Source organism: Halichoerus grypus, chromosome X (assembly GCF_964656455.1).
Source record: "Halichoerus grypus chromosome X, mHalGry1.hap1.1, whole genome shotgun sequence".
Taxonomy (NCBI): Eukaryota; Metazoa; Chordata; class Mammalia; order Carnivora; family Phocidae; genus Halichoerus; species Halichoerus grypus.
Genome location: NC_135727.1, coordinates 64,464,969 through 64,486,343, shown reverse-complemented (window position 1 = coordinate 64,486,343; position 21,375 = coordinate 64,464,969). Strand labels below are relative to the sequence as shown.

Genomic DNA, 21,375 nt, shown 5'->3' with positions numbered 1-21,375 from the left:
AATCAAACCAATTGCTTAAGAAATATTTAGTTATTCATAATACTAAAATCAGGTAGTAGTCTTGTGTCCTCCTAAAAAACACAGTATGTTGTAATGAATAATGTCCTTAACGATAGTTATCCCTCCTAATCTACTCATACTATTAAAGAATACCCAAAAGACTTTAAAACACCAACTCATAAATTTACCCCAGCCTAGGGAAGATATGATGTATCAGTTAAAAATAAACATTGAGAGGATATATACAGAGAAGAGAGGAGCTCAGAACTATGGGCAAAATAGGAAACATATACTATTTTTTAGACTCTTATGACTGAATATTTATTACTTTGAATTGATATTGATTCCTACACTGTCAGTCATATTCAATAACCAAAAACTCTCTTCAAAATGTTAATTGGAGATAATTCAGTTATCTGCTTTTTTGGTTTGTCCACAGATTTACTCCTTTTAATTAATACTCAAAACTTTATCTGAGTTGAAATTGTCTTTGTCTAAACTGGGTCACTGACTTCTGAGCAACTTTTACTTCCCTTTTTAGGACCAATGAAAAGAGAGGATACTTGCATGCAAAAGAGAAATGAGGTAAGCTGGCAGGTTTTCTTAGTAATGTTAAGGTTTTTTTGTTTTGTTTTGTTTTGTTTTTGTTTTTGTTTTCTGTGAAATGAAGGTGGGAGGTAGTGACAATAGCTAATTATCAGGAAAGGGATCTTTTTCTCCTTCTGTCTCAGGGTTTGGCTTTAAAGCTCAACAAGTCTGGAGATTTCTTTGTCCAGAAAATAATCATACCCTAAGAAAACTGGCTCACAGTGGGCCCAAACTCACAAAGGATGTATTTTTACGAGAATTTAATAACTTACAGTAAGGAACAGAACTGCCAAGTGGACTGAAATGTGTGTTGGACTGTCAGCGTATTCTCCTTTTAGGAAGGGGTCAAGTCAGAAAACTAAATTGACAACAGATTCAAGCTGGATAAATATATGAAGTCAGAATTAAGAAGAGAATTGCAAGGTCAAGTGTATTTCATTTGATATACCTCAGCCAGGATGAGTATCCTTTCCCTTTGCCAGTCCTCACAAGTCATGGTCTTTTCATAAAGCAGTTCAAATTCTTAGTTTCTAGTGCTGAAAGTGTGTCTTTTCCAACTCTTGGTAACCTTGAAATTTGTATTAGAAATCTCTGAGTGTTAGGCATGGCTTCATATAGTTTTTGAATGGTTCTGGTTTTATAAGGAGAGCTTGTTGCAGATTTAGGTTGCCCTCCTACAAAAATGTTGTCATCCACTTTCTTTTTTAATTAGTTTAATCCACAAATTAAAATGCTACTGTTCAACCTAACCCATGTACTTTCTTGTTTTCCCTTTGCTATGGTTATTACCCAGAAGGCTCTTTGCAGCTCTTGGCCCTGGGTTCTGAATGTGGTTCCTTTACATGCCCACAGAGGTCTGTATGCTTTGCAAGCTTTGTTTATTTCATAACTATTTTCAGACTTGGCCAACACTATAATCCCCAGGTGTATATTTTTTTCCTTTATTTGCACACTTATAAGGTCCCATAAACATTATACGTGAGGATCAAAATCTTAGTACACTGGAGAGAGACTCTGTAATCAGCACTATTTATTTATTTATTCATGCATTATTTGAACATTTAGTTTTATCATTCATTAGCTCACTTATTCATTTAACAAACACAAAAAGTCTTTGTGCTAGACTAACTGGGAATACAGAGATGAGTCAGACATGATTTTTGCCCTCAATCAGTTTGCAGTATACACAGAGGATAAACCGTCAACAAAGATAACTAAACTACACATTAAATTATGAGCTTTGGGATGAGAGGTTGAGGGAAGAGCACGCCATATGGAAAGAAGAGTGTAGCAAAAATGGTTCTACTGCTCTTAGTTCTGACTTATATTTTTGAGGTTTCCTCACCCTACGACCTCAGGCTTGAAGGAGTTGCAACTTTCTTGTTCTAAAGTAAACTCTCTTCATATTTTGCCTCAAAATCCTATCTTGCCACGGAGATTCTAGTGAGACAGATAGACATGTGAGTTTTGGTGGAAGGAGATAGGGTGAAGAACAGAAAGGAAAGCTATTATGCAGTTATTATTTGATTTTGCACAGACTTTGGCTCCAAACTCCGAATTTCTCTGTACAAATGAAATAAAAATGAAATAAAACTTGAGTGCCGTCATCTGCTCAAGGGACTTACCTTTGGTTTGTGCAAATAAGGTTTCTGTGGTGAGACACCAAATGAACTCAACTTCCTCTTTCAACAACATATTTTTCAGTTATCAGCAGGATCTGTGCCACCCAGAGTTAGGCTTTTTCACCCTCAGCTCTCTGCAAAGAAACAAGAGTGCTAATCCTGACAAAGCTCCAGGGTAAGTTACAGCCTAGTATCTGGGAATTGGTGGTTCCATGTGGAAAGATTGGTGGGGGCATGAAGATCCAGGATAGAAGAAGTTGTGGGACCATTGTTCAAATTGAAAATGGTCCCTGGTTTCTCATTTGAGACTTCTTACAGCGGGATCAATGGTGATTGCCCTTGAGTCTAACTAGAGTACAACAAAGTCAGTTAATGCCATCAGTCCCCACCATTACTCAAGGTGCATGGAGTATGTGACGCAGCTCACTCTTTTCTGAGGGCTCTTTGTTTCTCCATCACCAGGGAAAAGAGCACAAAATGTTAAGAAAACTGTGTTTGTGAGACTCATTGAGACAAGTTGGCATATACAGTCAGAAAAAGAGTATTTGAATTTTTGCTCTCTATAATTTATCTAGTTTCATAATGAAGGAAAAGTTTGTGTATAAGCTTCTTGCTTTGGTAAGTTTAGTTTTCACATATACAGAAACAGTAAGTTCTTTCAGGATAGAAGGAATCAGATCATAGATTTTGGAGTTGAAAGAGCTCTTAGAGATTCAAATCCACCACAATACAGATGGGGAAACTGAGAGCCAGTGAAGCAAAGACACTTGATTTCAGACAAATGTAAAAGTAAAGACAAATGATTTAAGAGTGTTTTCAGAGGTGTTTCTTGATCTTTTATAAGTTGCTTTGTTGACCCAAGTTTAGCCCTACTGGATAGCAGAGCCCTTAAGAGGCACGTATCTTTCAAGTGATTTTTGTTCTTATTACTCTGAGTGCTAGCAACCTCTCTGGTTCTGAGCCAAGATGACTGAGTCAAAAGGAAACTTCTGTTGGGGAGTCTTTAAAGGTGGACTGTGCTATGCCTCTTGGTACCAAGATGATTCTGAGTAAAATAATAAGCTTTGTTGTAATTTTGGTGGAGAGTAGTCACAGTCCCAAAGATCCTGCCAGTGGGGAAATTTTTATTTTGATTGCTTAAATGGATGCAGGATGTCACTGTCATTTCTATTAATTGAGGAGTTTATCACTTAGTAATTGTGACACAGTAAAATTATTGATTGCTAAAATAGGTGGTATGCTGGTATACTGAGGTGGGAAATGGCCTGAACTGTACCAAGAATCAGGTAATGCATTCAGGGTAATTGTCTTTGCACACAAAGGTTGAACACAGGTCCTTTTTTGTTAAAAGCAGTTCCTAATGAAGCTTACTTAACTGGGAAAGTCATTGAGTTCATTTTGTACAGATTGTTCAAACCCTGGCAGTGGTGGAGCATAAGACTAAAAAATGAGTGAGCATACTTCTGGGTGATTTGGGGTGGCTTTTCATGGCCAGTTGTGTTTGAGGTAAGTCAACTGATATCTTAATAGGCAGGGCAGTCTCTTCAGCCACAGCTTGAGCAAAGAGGACAGAGCTGTCTGTTGTGAAACCACTCTAAGAGTTCCAATAGTCAGAACAATGACCGGTAGGTAGTCTGTGCTTTATTGTAAAACTTTTGGTCAAGAAGTCTACTTACATCCAGGCCAGAATATTTTGCAAGGAAATTTTTATCTAGTATTAGTTTGCATGTATCACAGACAGAGTAATGAAGTAGATGGATCAATAAACACAGAATCAAAAAGTTTTGGTCCTAGTTCAAGTTTTGCTAATGATTCACTGTGTGGCCTTTGGCAAGTTTTATTTTGGTAGGTCTCAATATTCTCACCTGTAATTAGGTGGGAGAGCTTAGAATTGATGGTCTTTACTTTCCTTCATAACAACGCAATGACTTGACTCTAGGCTCCTAGGTACCTGAGAAGAGTTGTATATCATTAAGTGGTAAATAATAAGGCCATAGCATGAAAATCTAACTAGAGAAGACTTTCTGGAAATATAACCTAGATCATAAATGGAACCCAGTAAACTTTGTCAAGGGCCATTATATTTCTTCCAGAATAATATTGTCATGAGAATTCAACTTTTAGACCACAGGCAAGTTTTTTTTTGTAAGCAATTTCCTTTTTTTAATGAAAAATACAAACAACAAACAAGGGAAATAGCTCTGAAATTTGATTTCCACAATGACATTGTCACCTAATCACTATTTCTCAATCTTCCAAAACAAAAGTTCCCTTTGAGAAACCTAAAAATGTCACTACAAGGTTATCGTGGACTTGCTTCCCTAGGAACCAGACCCCAGGCTCCTAGAAAAACCTACCCATTACATTGACATTTTCGAGTACTATGTGTTCAACAGCTACAAAGATTTTATAGACCTGTACTTTCAACAGTTTGTATTATAGGAACAATGATTTTGATTCCCAAATATGTTTACTATAATAAGGAATATTCTTTTTTTCAGATGACTCACGCTTCCAAGCCTTCCACTTTAAGAATTATTATTTTAGTTCTGTTAGCCATAACCATACATTTTTGGGGATTTTCTAAACCCAGAAAAGTACAGGATCCAATCAAAAACCTGTGGAGATTACTTTCTGTACAAGTAAAGGGGAAATGAACTAACATTTATTTAATGTCACTGTGTACCAGACATGAAAATATGTCATTTCTTGTACATTTTCCATTTAGTCTTTACAGCAATCTATGTTGCAAGGACTATGATCTTACTTTTATAAATGAGGAAACTGAAGCCCAAAGATATGAAGAAGTTGCTTCAGGCTAGTCAGCTGATAACTTAAGATATGACCCCAGTTCTGCCCAAAGAAGGTGATTCTTTCCACCTCCAAAATACTTCCCCCACTGCAAAAATGATATCTAATTAGGCCTCGTTCTTAAATGATTAAAAATCTAATAAAGATGCATGCATGGAAGTTAAATTCAAACATTTAAGATTTTGTTTATGAATAGTCTAATTGCTTTAATTCATTTTTCAGGAGAAAAATAATTTTTACTTCCTCTAATTTATAGAAAAAATGTCTTGTCTAGACTTACAGAATATATCCAAATCTTAGTGTTTCTTATATCAAGTGATTTAGAGTTGATTCTAATCAATTCAGCAAATAACAGAGTTCCAAATTCCAGTTGTTCTTTTTTGGCTGTGATTGTGATTGAATGAAGAGCACTATGGTCATGGTCAGACTGGCTTAGGTAATACATGTGAGACTTTCATGGTTTAAAGAAGAAAAAGGTCAAGTAAGGCAAATCAAGTTAGGTTCCCAAATGACTTGTAAAGGTTGTCCCTTAGGGAATGGGAGGGCCCCCCTCAGAAACCTTTCTCTATTTGATTTTCCCTTCTCCTTCAAAGATGACAACCCCACATACTGGCCCTATTATCAAAGAAAATAAGAGACACAAATTTGATAAACATGTTCACTTAGTGTTATTAATGACTTAATGATGAGGGGTGAAAAGAGGGGAAGGACTGAGAGAGTGAAGATTTGTAGAGTTGTATAGGAAAAGAGCAGTCACCTTGATACCAGAAGCCTAGGTTTCACTCTCCTCACTGTGCCACTTGCAAACCTTATATCTTCAGGTAAATAAGGTCACTCTTTGAGCCACAGTTTTCTGATCTGTGAGATGGGGATGATATTCTCTGACCTGATCATTCATAATATATACCTCTACTAATGATTAACTGCAATTATAGGTATAATAATAGTTTGTAAATTATAAATCAGTAGATGGTTTAAGATGGTGGTTGCTGCATTAATGATGACAGTGGCAGTGCTGGTAGTATTATTTAGAGGCAGGCGTTGAAAGGGGCCATGCCCATAAAATAATAGCAAGTTAGGGCTGGAAGGGAGTTAAAAATCATGCAGTTCAAACTGTCTATTTTAATAATGAGGGAAATGAAAACCACAGAAGGGAAGAGGCCTAGCAGGGCAACAAAAGAACAATCTAATAGTTACTAGACTCTAAATGTCTTAGCTCCAAATCCAGTACTTGTTTCAATATATCCTACTGCTTTTAAGTCTTCCCCAACCTATAGCAAATATTGTCACATTCAGCTTACTACTGTTATAAAGAAATTGTCTCAGTACTCTATTCACAGATCTGTTATGATTTGGGTTCACAGGCAAAACTTCCTAAAGATCCTTGGTTTTGATGCAATCTTACCCTGACACCTGGTAGGCAATCATTTGCCATATATGCATAGATATAAAAGTGCTAGAACTAGAACTGAGAATAATAGCTTCATCTTTGATGAACAGTCTTATCCATAAAAATGCCACTTTAAAATAAATTTTTGTTTGTGGAAAACATTGTTTGTATAAGAAAAGTTTTAGCTTTCTCTGCTCATAAACAGCTTAATTACAATGGAAATCATAATAGCTGACTTTGAGAAAGTTAATCCTGCTGAGCCTCCATTTTCTGATCTGTAAAAGGAGTATAATAATAATTTCCTCAGAGCTCTTACAAGGATTAAACGTAACATATGAATAACACTTGGACAGTGACTGACAGGATGCATGTGGAAACTTCTTGGACTTAGCATTTCACTGAAACTTAGAAATCTGGTACAAATTCTGATGACATATGTAATTTCACATTTGTGAAATCTAGCATTTAGGTAGTTGGTTGGGAAGCAAAACTACCTTCAGTTAGATCTTACTGGTACCTCCTAAGTTTTTGGACTCAGCTCCACTGAGTTATATTTAAAGACCTGACATACCTTTATGTTCTGAGACAAAATTTAGTTATTTCTGTGAAGTTAATGTTTAATGACCATATTCCTACTTAAGCTTTTGGGGTTCCTGTTGGATTGTAAATAAAAATCTGGGGTGGCATGCTTTGGAATTCTTAGGTGTCCAGATTTATTAGACTCCAACCTTATTATCCTTGCTTTGACCATATATTCAGTAGCAGAGGAGACTATGACCATTGATGGTGAGAGTTGCTCATGAGATAGATATTAGAAGTAAAGCTAAGGCTCTACCTATATGTGCTTATTCTATATATTCTTGTCTTTACAAATGAATGTATATGAATGGAGCACTTAGGGCATGCCTAACCCTCTGCTAAGTAAAGTGAAGAATATAAAAGTCTAAGATACAGAGTCCTTTGTCAGAGAGACTACATTGTTATGGTGTAGGCTCTAAGTCCATATAAAAGTACCATATGTGTACAAAGAAGGATACAGTCATAACAGAGTTTTCCAGTGCAAGGAAAAGATGAGAGTTGAGAGAGAACCCTGAGAAAAAGTAAAATATTGGCCTCTGAGATAGGATCCAGGAAGAAACTTCCCTTTAGGGATTGGCTCCTGTCATCAGATCCCTCTTTGAAGAGAAGAGGCATCTCCCATCATGGTCCTGGCCTTTGGTGTAAGAAGCATGTATTCTGGACAAAGCACTGCACACTGGAGTGACCAAGAGGCATTTACTTTGATAAGGGTGATATTGGAGGCACTGGAAATTCTGCTCTTATCTTTATCTAGGTGGTTCACATCTACAGAGCTAAGGGCTGAAGTATATGCTGAGAATGTGGCATTTTCACAGGTTATAATTTTGCCTGGACTTTATTGTCAGTATGGTTTTTGTTAGCTGAGCTGAGTTGATTATACAACAACAATGAGATTAAGTCCTTGGAATTAATCTCTCCATGAGCCAATTAAAATTGTTTTAATAGTGCTGTATGGTTAGCTTTGTTCTAGAGTTAGAGAAAAATAGATAATGAAATTTAGAGTATGACCTCTGATTTCACAACCCAATGTAGAAAGATCCATAAATAGTTAAACAATATGAGTTGTCACAAAGCAAAGTATTTTTTTCAGTTAAAAATATCTACTGAATGACCAGTCATTCTGCTAGATTCTAGAGATTTAAAAAGAGTGAGATGTGGTTTTTGCCTTCAAAGTGCTCATAGTTTAGTTAGAAATATGGACATAAATGGAAACATTTGATATAATGCAGTGAGTGTATTGTTAAAGCAATTCCTATGGTGACATGGTAGCCCCAGCTTGCATTTTTAATACATCATTTTGATAGCAGAGTAGTTAATAGATTTTAACAGGGCAATCCTCAAGGGAAATAGATCAGTTAGTGAGTGTTTCAATAATTCAGAAAGGGAAGAGAGAGTGTGACAGTGATGGAGGGAGAGAAAACATGATTGAGAGAGGAGTCTAGGATTATTCTAAGAAGTCTGATAGATAGTGGTGGGTAAGTAAAAGGTCAGGGACTATGATGACTTTTGTTTTGGACATATTCATTTTGAGATGCCTACACATATTAATATGTGAAATTTCAGCTGGATGCTGGACAAATGGGTTTAATATCTTAGGAGAGACCAGGCCTGGACATAGAGAAATGAAAGTCATCAGGATATGGGTGGTAACTGAAGCCATTAATGTAGGTGGTGTTACTCAGCACGAAGATGATGAATAAGAAGAGAAGATGCAGAACTAGGGAAAACAAACATTTAACGGATGTGAAAGAATAAAAAAAACCATGAGAGAAACTCAGTATAAATGGACAAATAGTTAAGAGGAGAATTAAGAAATTCTTGTTTGAAAGCCAAAGGAAGAGAACTTTGCAAAAAGATGGAAGTGGGCAGATTGTGTCTGGGGCAACAAAGAAGCCCTGCATGATTTAGCAACATGAAGGTCACTTGTCACTTCGCTAAGCAGTCTCAGTGAGGTTGTGAGGGTATATACACCACCTTGAAGTGCATAAAGAAGAGAGTGAAGAAAAGGAAACAATCAGTGTAAACAACTATTTTGAGAAGTTTATTTAAGAAGAGAAAAAAAGTAACAAAGAGATAGAGTAGGATGAATACACAAAAGAATTATTTTGGAGGTTGGTGAGACTTGATGAAAAAGATCCAACTGAGAACGGAGGAAAGCATGATGATCTAGAGTAAAAGGGAACAATTAATGAAAGAAGATCCTGAGAGAGATAAAATAAATTGAGAGCATGGAAATTCATCTTGAGCAACAAGAAAGGCAGCTGTGTTGGAAAGTAAGAAAGATGTAGCTGTACTTAAGATTATATGTGTTGGGGGGAGACAGTAGATGAACTTGAGTTACTTCTCACCCAATAACCTCAATTTTCTCTGTGATTTGAGAAGTTAAGACTTTCTGCTGAGTAGTTGGTGGGAATGCAAATTGGGGCAGCCACTCTGGAAAATAGTATGGAGGTTTCTCAAAAAGTTATAAATAGAACTACCCTATGACCCAGCAATTGCACTACTAGGTATTTGCCCAAAGAATACAAAAATATTAATTCAAAGTGATACATGCACCCAGATGTTTATAGCAGCATTATCTATCATAGCCAAATTATGGAAACAGCACACACATCCATTGACTCATGAATGGATAAAGAAGATGTGATATAGGTATATATACAATGGAATATTACTTAGCCATAAAAAAGAATGAAATCTTGCCATTTGCAATGACGTAGATGGAACTAGAGAGTATAATGCTAAGCAAAATAAGTTAGTCATATAAAGACAAATACAATATGATTTCACTCATATGTAGAATTTAAGAAAGAAAACAAGTGGAACAAGAGAGAGACAAATCAAGAAACAGACTCTTAACTATAGAGAACAAACTGATGGTTACTAGAATGGAGGTAGGTGGGGAGATGGGTAAAGTAGGTGATGGGGATTAAAGATTGCACTTCGTGTGATGAGCACTGGGTGTTGTATGGAAGTGTTAAGTCACTATATTGTACACCTGAAATTAATATTATATTTTATGTTAACTAACTAGAATTTAAATAAAACCCCTAAAAAACACTCTTTGTTGAGAAAGGTGAGGGATGGGAGAATAGGAGAAAAGAAGCTTTAGTCAAGTTGTAAAGGTGCTGAATGGCCACCATGGAAATGGAAAAACATACTAATCAAGGATGTGCAAGGAGAGTCTGGAGCGAAAAAATCTTAGGCTGGAGATCATAAATTTCTAGTTTTGGCATTCCAAATAAACCCTAGTATTCTTAATAGGATCATTCAGCAGTTTGGATAGTAAAAAAGAAAATGGATTGTGGACTTGATCTGGGATTAAGGCGTTGCCAGTCTGGTACAGCAGAAGAATGGTGAACAAGGAAGTTGAGGTTTCTTGTGTGAGAGTAGTTGGTTTGACCATTTAATGTAGGCTGAGTGAGGGAGGAAGTAGGATAAGGGTGGGTGCTGGGTTGGACCATCAGAATTGGAGGGATTTAAATATTTGAAGTCTCTGGGAATGTATGATGCAGGCTAGTATGGTGAAACTTAGTAATTATAATGTTAGAGAGTCAAGAATTGATGATGCTTGGCAGAGAGTACAAACTTCAAAAGTCCTGTAATAAGGATAATCTGAAAGTGCTTTGGAAAAGTGCAAAACTGTGATATCTTTTTATAAATTTTCACACATTCTATAACTGAATGTATCTTTGACTCCTCAGTCAAATGGTATCTCAAACTGGCTAATTCCATACATGATTTTTCTTGTAATTTCATTATTCCTGCCATGCCAAATTCATTGCTGTTGCTGTTTTTACCTCAACTGTTGCACCAGTAGGGTAACCAACTGTAGTTTCCCTTAGACTTTCATAGTTTTAGCCCTGAAAATCCTGTCTCAGGAAACCCTCAGTCTTAAGCAAACAAAACTGATGGTAACTCTACAAACTCCCAGCTGATATGGACTTCCTGTCTTTGATGTCCCATCTTTCCAATCCATCTTCTACACTTCTGCCAGAGTGATTGTTTTAAACCATCAGTATGGTAATGTGACATATCTTCCCAGAATCCTTCTATGACTCCTCCTAAAACCTTCCATGACTGGGTTGCATCTACTTTTTTAGTTTATTTTTCCTTTTACTACCTTCTCCCATTCTTACTTCTCATTCTACCTTTCCCACCATCTCACTCTGTTTTCCAGCTAGACTAGAACACCTATTATTGCTATCTATAGGTCCTTTATTAACTTCAGGATGTTTGAATGCTATCTATTCATTGCTGTCATTCTTCTCCCACCCTTTCTTCTCCAGTACCCTGCCCACCCAAACTGCTTGTTGAAAATGGATTTACCTTTAAGTTGAACTTCCAATCCTCCTCTTCTGTGCAGGATTCATTTCTACTCCCATAAAAACTTCTTTATTATCTCTTCATGGCAAGTTTCAAAAATCTTTATGGTTAGTTATTCTTATGTCTATCTCTCTTAAATGACTATAAACATTTTGAGGACAACAGTCATGCATTATTCTTCTCTGAAATTTCCCACCTCGCTCTACTATTCTTAGCAGTCAACATACTGGATACACCCATAGCAGAATTTTAATTTGCTGTATGAAATCATAATCCACTGAATCCCAGATGAATAGCATTGGTAATACTCAGTGCAGGCTTTCTTGAATAGATGAAACTTGACCAAAACTTTAGAGAGCTATTAGGATTTAAATTAAATAGTGTATACTTCAGGAAAAGTAAGTTAATTTTATCTCTTCCTCAGTCACCATCTCTGTTTTTCTTTCCAACCCTGTCCCTACAGGGACCAATAAGAAAATTCAGATGGCTTGGAACAAGTACTATCTCTTCTGGCTTGAGGTGCTCTATCTCTCAGAATTCAATAAAAGCTGCCTGACATTGTAAAAAGAGCATTAAGAGGTCTACAGGTCTGACTTCTGGTCTCAGTTCCATCATGTTCTTACTAGGTGACCTTGAACAAGGTATTTAATTGTTCGTGAATAAATCTCTTTGTCAGTTAAACACTATGGTGGGGTATTACTGGTATTGTCTCACTTACCTACAGGGATGATGCCATGATAATATGAGGATTTCTTATCACCTATACCATTTACTACATTTCTTGTCATGCACTGTTTATGATGCTGGAGATTTTAAAAATATTTCTCCCACCAGACCAGAAGCTTCTCAGGGACAGAGATTATGGCAGATAGTTCTGTATTTTCCACAGGACCTAGCACAGAGTTTATAAGATTATGTGTATTAAATATATGCTGATTAAGGCAGCCAGAGTCCTCAAAAAGCCATGGCAAAAAACAAAACAAAACAAAACAAACAAAACTAAATAGAGTTATTTTTCCTTTATGTTTACTTTTAATGTTTGGAGAGCTTTAGTGACTACAGATGAAGCCTTCTCACTCTCCTTTAAGTTCCTATTCATAGGCGAGTAAGAAGCTATTTGCTGATGAGATAAGGCAGTTTTACCCTTTGCAGAATGGCAGCCAAGAAAAATAAAAGATTGAGATACATTTAGAAGTAGACCACAAGGACTAGCTTCTTTCTGAGTTCCAGATAATAGTCTTAATGATACTCTGAGACCTTGGGTGGTGCTGGTTTCTACCCATAGAATATGTTTGACCACTTGGGCTTTCTAAATTATTTTGCATTTCTCTCAAGTTTCTACAGGTATGAATTTTCTGAGTTAAAAGGGTAGGTGCAAGGAACACTGATGATAATAACCCAAATCAGAAGACAACATCATAGGGAAATAGCAAGCAGCAGAAATGTATTAGTTAACATATCCAAGTTTGCATTTTTGCTTAATGCTTCCAAACAGGGACTTTAAACTACTGTCTACAGTCCAATCCAATTATGCGACTTTTCTGTGAGTGCTTCCTAAGTAGCTGGCTGCCCTGGCAATATGGTGATTAACATAACAGATCTTGTTATGGTACTAATGAAGCTAATGGCACAATGGGTGAAAAAGACAACAGACAAGTAAACATTTAAATTACAAATGTTGATGCTATGAAGGAAGGAACTGAAAGTTTGAGAGTATATAATGATGTGCATGTTTACCTAGATAGTATTGGCAGTGAAGGTCTCTTTGACCTGCAAACTGAGATTAAAAGGAACCAGACAGGTGAAGCCCTGGAGGGAGGTAATTCCAGACAGAGAATAAATGTGCAGAGGCCTTCGTCAGGAAAAAACTTGGCTTGTTCTAGAAACTGAAAACATCTCAGTGTAGTTGAAACATAGAGAATGAGGAAGAGAATGGAATGAAGTGATGTTGAAGGGCACAGGAGACATATTAGCTACAGCCTTTAAGCTATGGTGAAAAGTTTGGCCTTCATACAATAGAAAGCCAGCAAAGGATTTTAGGGAAGAGAATGACATATTTCAAAGAAAGATTATTTGGGCCACAGTATAAAAAGTGTTAGAAGGGGTTAATAAGTGCCACAGCAAAGGTAAGGGAGTACGGAAACAAGGGTAGTTTCCAATTCTAATATACTACCTCTACACAAAGCAAGTTTTGTGACTGTTGCAACTTATTTAACCTCTTTTGGTCTCAGTTTCCTCATCAGTGATATGGAAATAATCATAGGGCTGCTATGAGGATTAATGAGATAATATATGAAGAGTGCTTTGCCTGTAAATAAATGGTAGCCCTTAATAAATGGTAGTGAAAATTAATGTTAGTGTTAGATACAGTATGGGGAATGGATTGCAGGGGTTAAGACTGGAGTGCAGGGAGTATGGTAAATCAATCTCTTTCAATAGTCAAGAGGAAAGGTGACAGTGGCCTAGATTAGGATGGCAACAGTGGAAGTATAGATGGATTGGAGAGATATTCAGGAGGGAGAATCACCTGGTTTCTGATTGGATATGGGGGAAATGTAGTGATAAGGGTTAGCGAAATTGTTACTTTCCAGCTTGAGTGTCCAAGGAAAGTCATGATACTTATTGAGAAGGGAGGCTCAGATTCAGGAATGAATCACCAATCTTACACATTTTTCTGAGACAGGAACCAAAGATATATCTAGATTTAAGGGGAGAAAAATTGGCAACATAGGTGGCACAAGCCAACTAGAAATAGTCAACAACAGAACTAGAGGCAAAGAGAGAGAAACAGAGACAGTGGCAGAAGCAGAGACAGAAGGAATGTACTTCAACCTTAACCCTTCCATTCAGCATTTTTCTATTAGTGGCTTCTTAGGTTGTTCTCCTTTATTAAATTTCAGAAATGTCACAGATTGTCCACAGTAAGCTAAATATTTCCTGAGAGAGCTTATATTTCTGTGCTACCCAAACCAAATTCCCCCAGCTTCACCCTACCATGGGAATTTTACATTTAATTGTCACCAGATTTGGGGCAAAATCATCCTATCTTCCCTTCAGTCTGGAAAAGAGATTTTGGAAAGCAGAGCATGCAAATCTCTAAGCTCACAATAAACTGTGAATTGCAGAGGCATAATCCCCCCACCCGCCACACACACACACACACACACACACACACACACACACACACACACAGAAGGTGTGAACTTGATCTCTAGCTCGCTATTCTCGCTTAATAAGTTTCTGTTATTTAACACAGAGTTGTGAATGGAACATCCCCCTTTAGTAAGTGAAACTTTCTACACCAGTGAAGCAGGAACAAATACCCATGTCTATAAAGTACAAAAGTAGAAGTGTGATTTGGGTGGGTGTGAGATGTTCTCAGTTCTTGGAACTGTAGTGCACTTGATGAATCTTCCCTTGGTTTCTCACAGTTTTTGCATGGATAATAGATAATAGTAGAAACATTGCCAATAATGAACTCAAAGTGGGTGTTGAGGAAGGATGGGTGTCATGTGTGGGGACAGGTGTTTAGTTATATTATAATAGCCTAACTAGAGTAATCCTAGTGTTATAAGATTATAAGGTCCCACTATGGGATTAGAAAGGTTCTTCTATAATGTGCCCTCCAGATGTCATAAGCCCCATTCTATTAAGTAGCCCCTCCTAAGCAGAGAGAAGAAAGTGGTGTAGTGGAAATTGCATAGGCTTTGGAGAAAAGAAGCCATAATAGTATATCCCATTTTTACTATTTTCTAGGTTTGTTACCCCAGAAAATTTACTGTATCTCTCTGAACCTCAGTTACTTCATCTGCACTACAAGAGTAATAATAGTACCTACCTCTGATGATAGCTATGAGAATGAAATTGGATAATGCATGTGAAAAATTTCATTGCAGATTCTGGGGTGCATTCTTGATAGTCACACCATGATAATTATTTTCTCTTTTCACCTGTGAACAACACTCCACCTTCTGTTCAAAGTCATACATACATAAGCAAGATGACTGCATGACTTTTTAGAACATGTCACAAGCCAAGTAGCAAGGATGAAATAGGGGAGGGAAAGTGAAAGTACTCTTTAGAATAATGGTAGCTCAGAATGTTGACTTTTTTGTATGTGATTTAATCATTTGGGGTTCTGTTTTTAATTCACATTTCTATTCCCTGGAATAGGACTTAAAACGCTATAAGAAGTCATTCTGCTACTTATGAGGAGAATCTAAAAGCAACCACTTCTTTGTTTTGTAAACTTACTTAAAACAAAACAGAAACAATTAAAACAACAAAAATGTTATTTCACCTAAGAAGCAACCTCACTACTGTATTCCACTTCTAGCCCTAAATGCAGTAAACATTCTTGCAATATGAACAGAAGCTATGTTTGTAAAATTTGTTTGGGGGAGGAAAACAAATGAAGAGAAGGGTGTTTATAAGGATTAGGCACCTTGTAATCCCATTTGAAGTCCCAGATCTTCTGTTTAGTATCTTTTTGGCCTTAATAAACCTCTTTTGGTCTTACTTCTACATGTATTATGTGAAGGTTGACTTAAATGATTTCTTAAAGGTATTTTTCAGTCTAAAATTCTACAAGAGTTTTAAACTAAAATAATGAAGTCGTTGCTCTCTTATTATTTGCAGGCAGCCTGTGTAAATCCATGACCAGACTTTGAGAAACCCTAAAGATTACTTTATTTTACCCATGTTCTATATATATTACATAATAAAAACCACACTAAAGCATAAAATAAAATTAAGGACATTCATATTTTTTCTTATGATGATGACTATTTTAATGAAAAAAGCATTAAGCTTTAAATTGTTTCCAAAAAATGATTTTGTGGCCTATTTTACTGGTTCCCTAATCAATGTTTACTGTGACCCTTGGATCATCTGCCATGTACATGATGTCACACCAGTACAGAATTCTTAGGGAGAAAATTAGTCTCTTCCCTTTCAGATCACGAAGGGGAATTCCTAGTTCAGATTCTGATTTCATGTATTAATGATGTTTTTCATGTAAATTGGAATAAGACCTAAGCCAGAGAGAGAGAGAGAGACAAAGTGTATGAGAACCACTTATGCTATTGTGATAGAATGATAAGAAGTTAGTGCTCCCAAGTCCTGAAACTCAGCCAGTATACTGGCAATGTGGGCTAAAGATGCAGGGCCATTTTCCAAGTGCTGTAGGAAGGAAGGTAGGAAGTCAGAACCCAAAGGAGAAGAAAGGGGATGTAAAAGGTAAGGCTGGATTTCTATCATTGCAATTGTAAATGAGCAGGGCTTGGGGCAAGAAAAATTTGGATGCAAAAAGAACAGACTGAAATGCCATACCCTTTTTGTTGTGGTAAGAACAATAAACTAAATATTTCAGGACATCCTTGCCTACAAGACACAACTTAGACAATTTGGGAGGGCAGTTTGGAGACAATTCCATGGTTTCCTGATTCATTAGGTGACCTTGGATCAGTAGTATATATTCCTTGAGCATCTGCTTCTTCATCTGAAAACAGGTCTTTTCTAATTCTAATACTCTGTTTCTTTAAGTATAAAAAGGAATCTGGGTGTTGGCTATAGAACTGGTTAGTCATTATACTCTTTTTCTTTGATTAAGCAGGGATTATAACTCCACGGCTTACCTTGATGAGTATACTGAAATATTCAAGATGGTTAGCAACAGTACCAGCAATGCTGAGACTGACTGCAATGCTACTGATGTGACATTTCAGAACTCCCTCTATGCAGCCACCTACATCCTCATATTCATCCCTGGTCTTCTGGCCAACAGTGCAGCCTTGTGGGTTCTGTGCCGCTTCATCAGCAAGAAAAATAAAGCCATCATTTTCATGATCAACCTCTCTGTGGCTGACCTTGCTCACGTGCTGTCCTTACCCCTCCGGATTTACTATTACATCAGCCACCACTGGCCTTTCCAGAAGGCCCTTTGCCTGCTGTGCTTCTACCTGAAGTATCTCAACATGTATGCCAGCATTTGTTTCCTGACGTGCATCAGCCTACAGAGATGTTTCTTTCTCCTCAAGCCCTTTAGGGCCAGAGACTGGAAGCGTAGGTATGATGTGGGCATCAGTGCTGCCATCTGGATCATCGTGGGAACTGCCTGCTTGCCATTTCCCTTTCTGAGAAGCACCTACTTAGCCAACAACACTGAGTCCTGTTTTGCTGATCTTGGTTATAAGAAAATGAATGCAGTGGCTTTGGTTGGAATGATTACAGTTGCTGAGCTGGCAGGATTTGTGGTCCCAGTAGTAATCATCGCATGGTGTACTTGGAAAACTACTATATCCTTGAGACAGCCACCAATGGCTTTCCAAGGAATCAGTGAGCGGCAGAAAGCACTGCGGATGGTTTTTATGTGTGCTGCAGTCTTTTTCATCTGCTTCACTCCTTATCATATCAACTTTATTTTTTACACTATGGTGAAGGAAACCATCATTAGTAGTTGTCCCATTGTCCAAAGCACACTGTATTTCCACCCTTTTTGTCTATGCCTTGCAAGTCTCTGCTGTCTTTTGGATCCAATTCTCTATTATTTCATGGCCTCAGAGTTTCGTGACCAACTATCTCGCCATGGAAGCTCTGTGACCCGTTCCCGCCTTATGAGCAGGGAGAGTGGTTCATCAATGATTAGCTAAAAATAAAATAACTCTTCAATTATGACTTTAACTATGTTTCCTAGCTTTTCCCAAAGACCAGAATGACCAGCCAGACAATTGGTTTAATGGAAGTTTTGGAACAATGGAAATCTTGTGTGATAGTTGTGGTCACAGGGATGTAATGGGGGTGACAGTGTGTAAGAAATGTGGGAGAGGTAGGGAAGATAGAATTTGCCTGTTTCCTCTTTGAAATTCAAGATACTTTCTTAAGAAACTTAGCTCAAGTTTTGACAGATGTTTTCAAGCAAATGAAAATTGGATTATTTTATCTTAAAAATTTCTTTAGAAAATATATTGTTAATAAGATACAATAAATACATGAATCTTTTTCCAAACTTTAAATGCAAATCTCTTTTATATGAAGACTTTTACTTGTGAATGAGAATAAAATTCTTCAGTCTTTCTAAGAGATAAATGCACAGGCAAGGGGGAGTGACGATTGAAATAATGTGTGCATAAATTTCAGGGCCACAAACCTATTACTGAATAAAGGGCATGGGAATTTGTTCATTCACCGAAAATGTATTGAATGCCTATTGTATTTTGGGTTATCAATTTCTTGGGTACTTTCACAATATAGCAAGCATCTCATCTGGCCCTTCTAATAAACTTGTGGAAGTTTCCAATACAAATGATAAGTAGAACCTCAGAGAGGGGAAGTAACTTGCCTCAGGATAAACAGTGGTAATCTAAAATTTGTCCTGTATACACCACATATGCTTAAGTTATTCCCTCTATTTGTGTTGTTACTTTTACTAAGTCAATATTAAACTTGACTTAAATGGTGAAGACACAGACCAAAGCTAAGCTGCATGAGACCAAGACCATTTCTACACAATTTGCTTGAGATTATCTGAAAAGTCTGGGTTATGGGAATGGCAGATCAGGCTTCCAGCTACAAAGCATCAAATGATAAATAGATAGTTTTTACTAATACTGTCCCAATCTACAGTTTAATGATTAGAGATATAGGAAACCCAAATAGTTCATTATTCCTTACCAAAGATATTTTAAGGCTTAATGTAGGTCATAGAAAACCCATAAATAGATGAAATAATAAAGAAAGAAAGAAACTGACAGATGTAGAAGTTCTTTATATATTTTGGATATTAACCCCTTATTGGATATATCATTGCAAATATCTTCTCCCATTCAGTAGGCTGCTTTTTTGTTTTGTTGATGGTTTCCTTCACTGTGCAAAATCTTTTTTATTTTGATAGTCCCAAGAGGCTATTTTTGTTTTTGTTTCTCTTGACTTAATTGACATATTTAATGTTGCTGGGTGGCGGCAAAAAATCTGAGAGATGAACATTTTGTGAAATTTAGATTTTTTTTGGAGCTTGCCCAACTTCTTTCTTTTAAAATATTACTATACATCACTGAATAAATTTGTGTTTATTAAGAAAGTTCTGTCAGTAGAGCTCACAGATATTCATTAGAAACAAAAAACATTATCACATCATAAATGAATGGGAGGAAAAGCATTTGTCCTCCTTCTGGCAATCTCTTTATCTTCATTTTTCTAGTGGTTATATCTATTATTTTAGAGCCATTATGGAGGATTTGAATATAAGCAATCCTCAGCTTCTCAGTTTGGCATTTATGAAACTCAATACATCACTTTCATCACTTATGCCTGAAATTTAAATAGCACAAGCACTTTGCATGCCAGAAGGAGAAGGGAAGTGGATGTCTTCAGTATATCCATTTGAACAGACTGGCTGAGGTGAAGGAAGGAGGGAAAACTAAAACAGAGAAATTAAAAGAAGAACAAGGTTTCTAGGGAAGAAGAGAGTTCTGTAATTATAAATTAATGAAACTGGTTTTCTTGTGCTTTATTAACCTACCTCTGAAAGCACTGCTTAAAGAAGATTTCCAGATATGTTTGGAGTTAATGGAAGCATTATCAGAATGACTGTCTAGACGGCCCCACTCTAAGAATATAATTTTGAAAGAAAACTATTTGGAAGTACACATCCTGCTGTTTGCAGAGAAAAGGTATTTCAGTTCTAAATACTCACACTTACTTTGAAGTTGCTGCCTAGAGATAGAGCTTTGAACACAGCATTTGTAGATAAGTGGGCTAATTAATATATGTACTTTTCATTTGGCCACCATTAAAGTGGAATCTTTGGGCTTTTTTGACATATGAATTCCTATTGTAATAAGAGAGAAAAATATAACATCAAAGCAAGTGATGGCTGGTTCTTGAATTTTAAAGGCTGGGATGCCTTATACAACGCTGACATAAAGATGACAGTGTTTGATTTTATGAGATAACAGCTCAGTAAATCAGTGAGATTGCTTTAAGTTATTACAACGAACAATTTTAACATTTATCTGTATGCTTATTACAGAGACATGATGCAAGACAAATAAGACAGGAAAATATATCTCCTTGAATCAGCTTTTCTAAAAAGTCACCAAAAAAATCTATATATTTGCCTCCATATCTCTGCAAGATGCTTGTCAAAATTCACTTAGATACCGTTCAGAATCTTATAATACTGATAAAAGATTCCTTAACCTGACAGTTTCAGTAAAAAGAAGGAAGAAGTTTTGAGAGATAAAATAACTTTGTACAATAATCTATATGACCTTAAATGCAGTTTATGCATGATTGATTATGCTGTTCACTTTTAGAAAGTTTTAAATATGAGCAGAGTACAGATATAACACTTATCATAGATTAAATAAATTATTTTTATGTAGCATGTGGTCATTTCTATAAAAATATTAAGCATAATACTCTTATTTGAAAATTTAACTTCCCTACAATAAAATTGCTACTGTAAGTAAATCGTTTTTCCTTACATTCTTTTGCACATTTTATAGGACTATAACCCAACATAAAAGTAAAGTTAGTGCTTATGAATATAAACTTAAAACTGCTTTCCACTTTTAAGTAGTAAGTATTTAGGTGTCATATTAACTCTGACCAAATATTAAGACTTTAGGTGCATTACAAATTCAATATGTAATTACAAGTAAAAGTATGCTATTATCCTCTAAGGCTCTGAAAGAGTTAATTAATCTCCCAGGGTTCAAAATTTACCACACATGAATAATTAAGGTATTTTGAGAATTTTCAATGTACGGAATTGATAAAGTGGAAAGGGAACAACTGGTTTACAGAAGCTGAATTCCAAATCGGCTACTATGGGGAAAGGAAGTAGCAAAATTGCAGTAGCTGTTATTATAGACTAGCAGATTTCCTGATCTTTTGGAGTTGGGGGTAGGTTTCCATGACCTGAGAATTTCCATCTGAATTGGGTCTTACATGATGGCAATGTTTTCAAGTTGTTGCCAAAGAGGAAGAGTAAACATTCTTATTGGAAACCCTCTTGAGCCAAAGGTAGAAAGGGAAATAAAGCTGAGAGGTGACTAA

At 36.5% G+C, this 21,375-nt stretch overlaps 1 protein-coding gene across 2 annotated transcripts; it reads left to right on the top strand.

The window, feature by feature from the left end:
- Positions 1 to 2,289: 2,289 nt before the first annotated feature.
- LOC118528822 (putative P2Y purinoceptor 10) lies at positions 2,290 to 20,787 on the top strand. Of its 2 annotated transcripts, none has more exons than XM_036081447.2 (2): positions 2,290 to 2,385; positions 16,928 to 20,787. In XM_036081447.2, exon 2 carries the CDS (start codon positions 16,980 to 16,982, stop codon positions 17,964 to 17,966), a length of 987 nt encoding a protein of 328 aa, XP_035937340.1. In that variant the 5' UTR covers positions 2,290 to 2,385; positions 16,928 to 16,979; the 3' UTR covers positions 17,967 to 20,787. The 2 variants fall into 2 exon arrangements, with proteins under 2 accessions (XP_035937340.1, XP_035937339.2); XM_036081446.2 differs by having other exon boundaries at positions 2,298 to 2,385; positions 16,931 to 20,787.
- Positions 20,788 to 21,375: the final 588 nt, after the last annotated feature.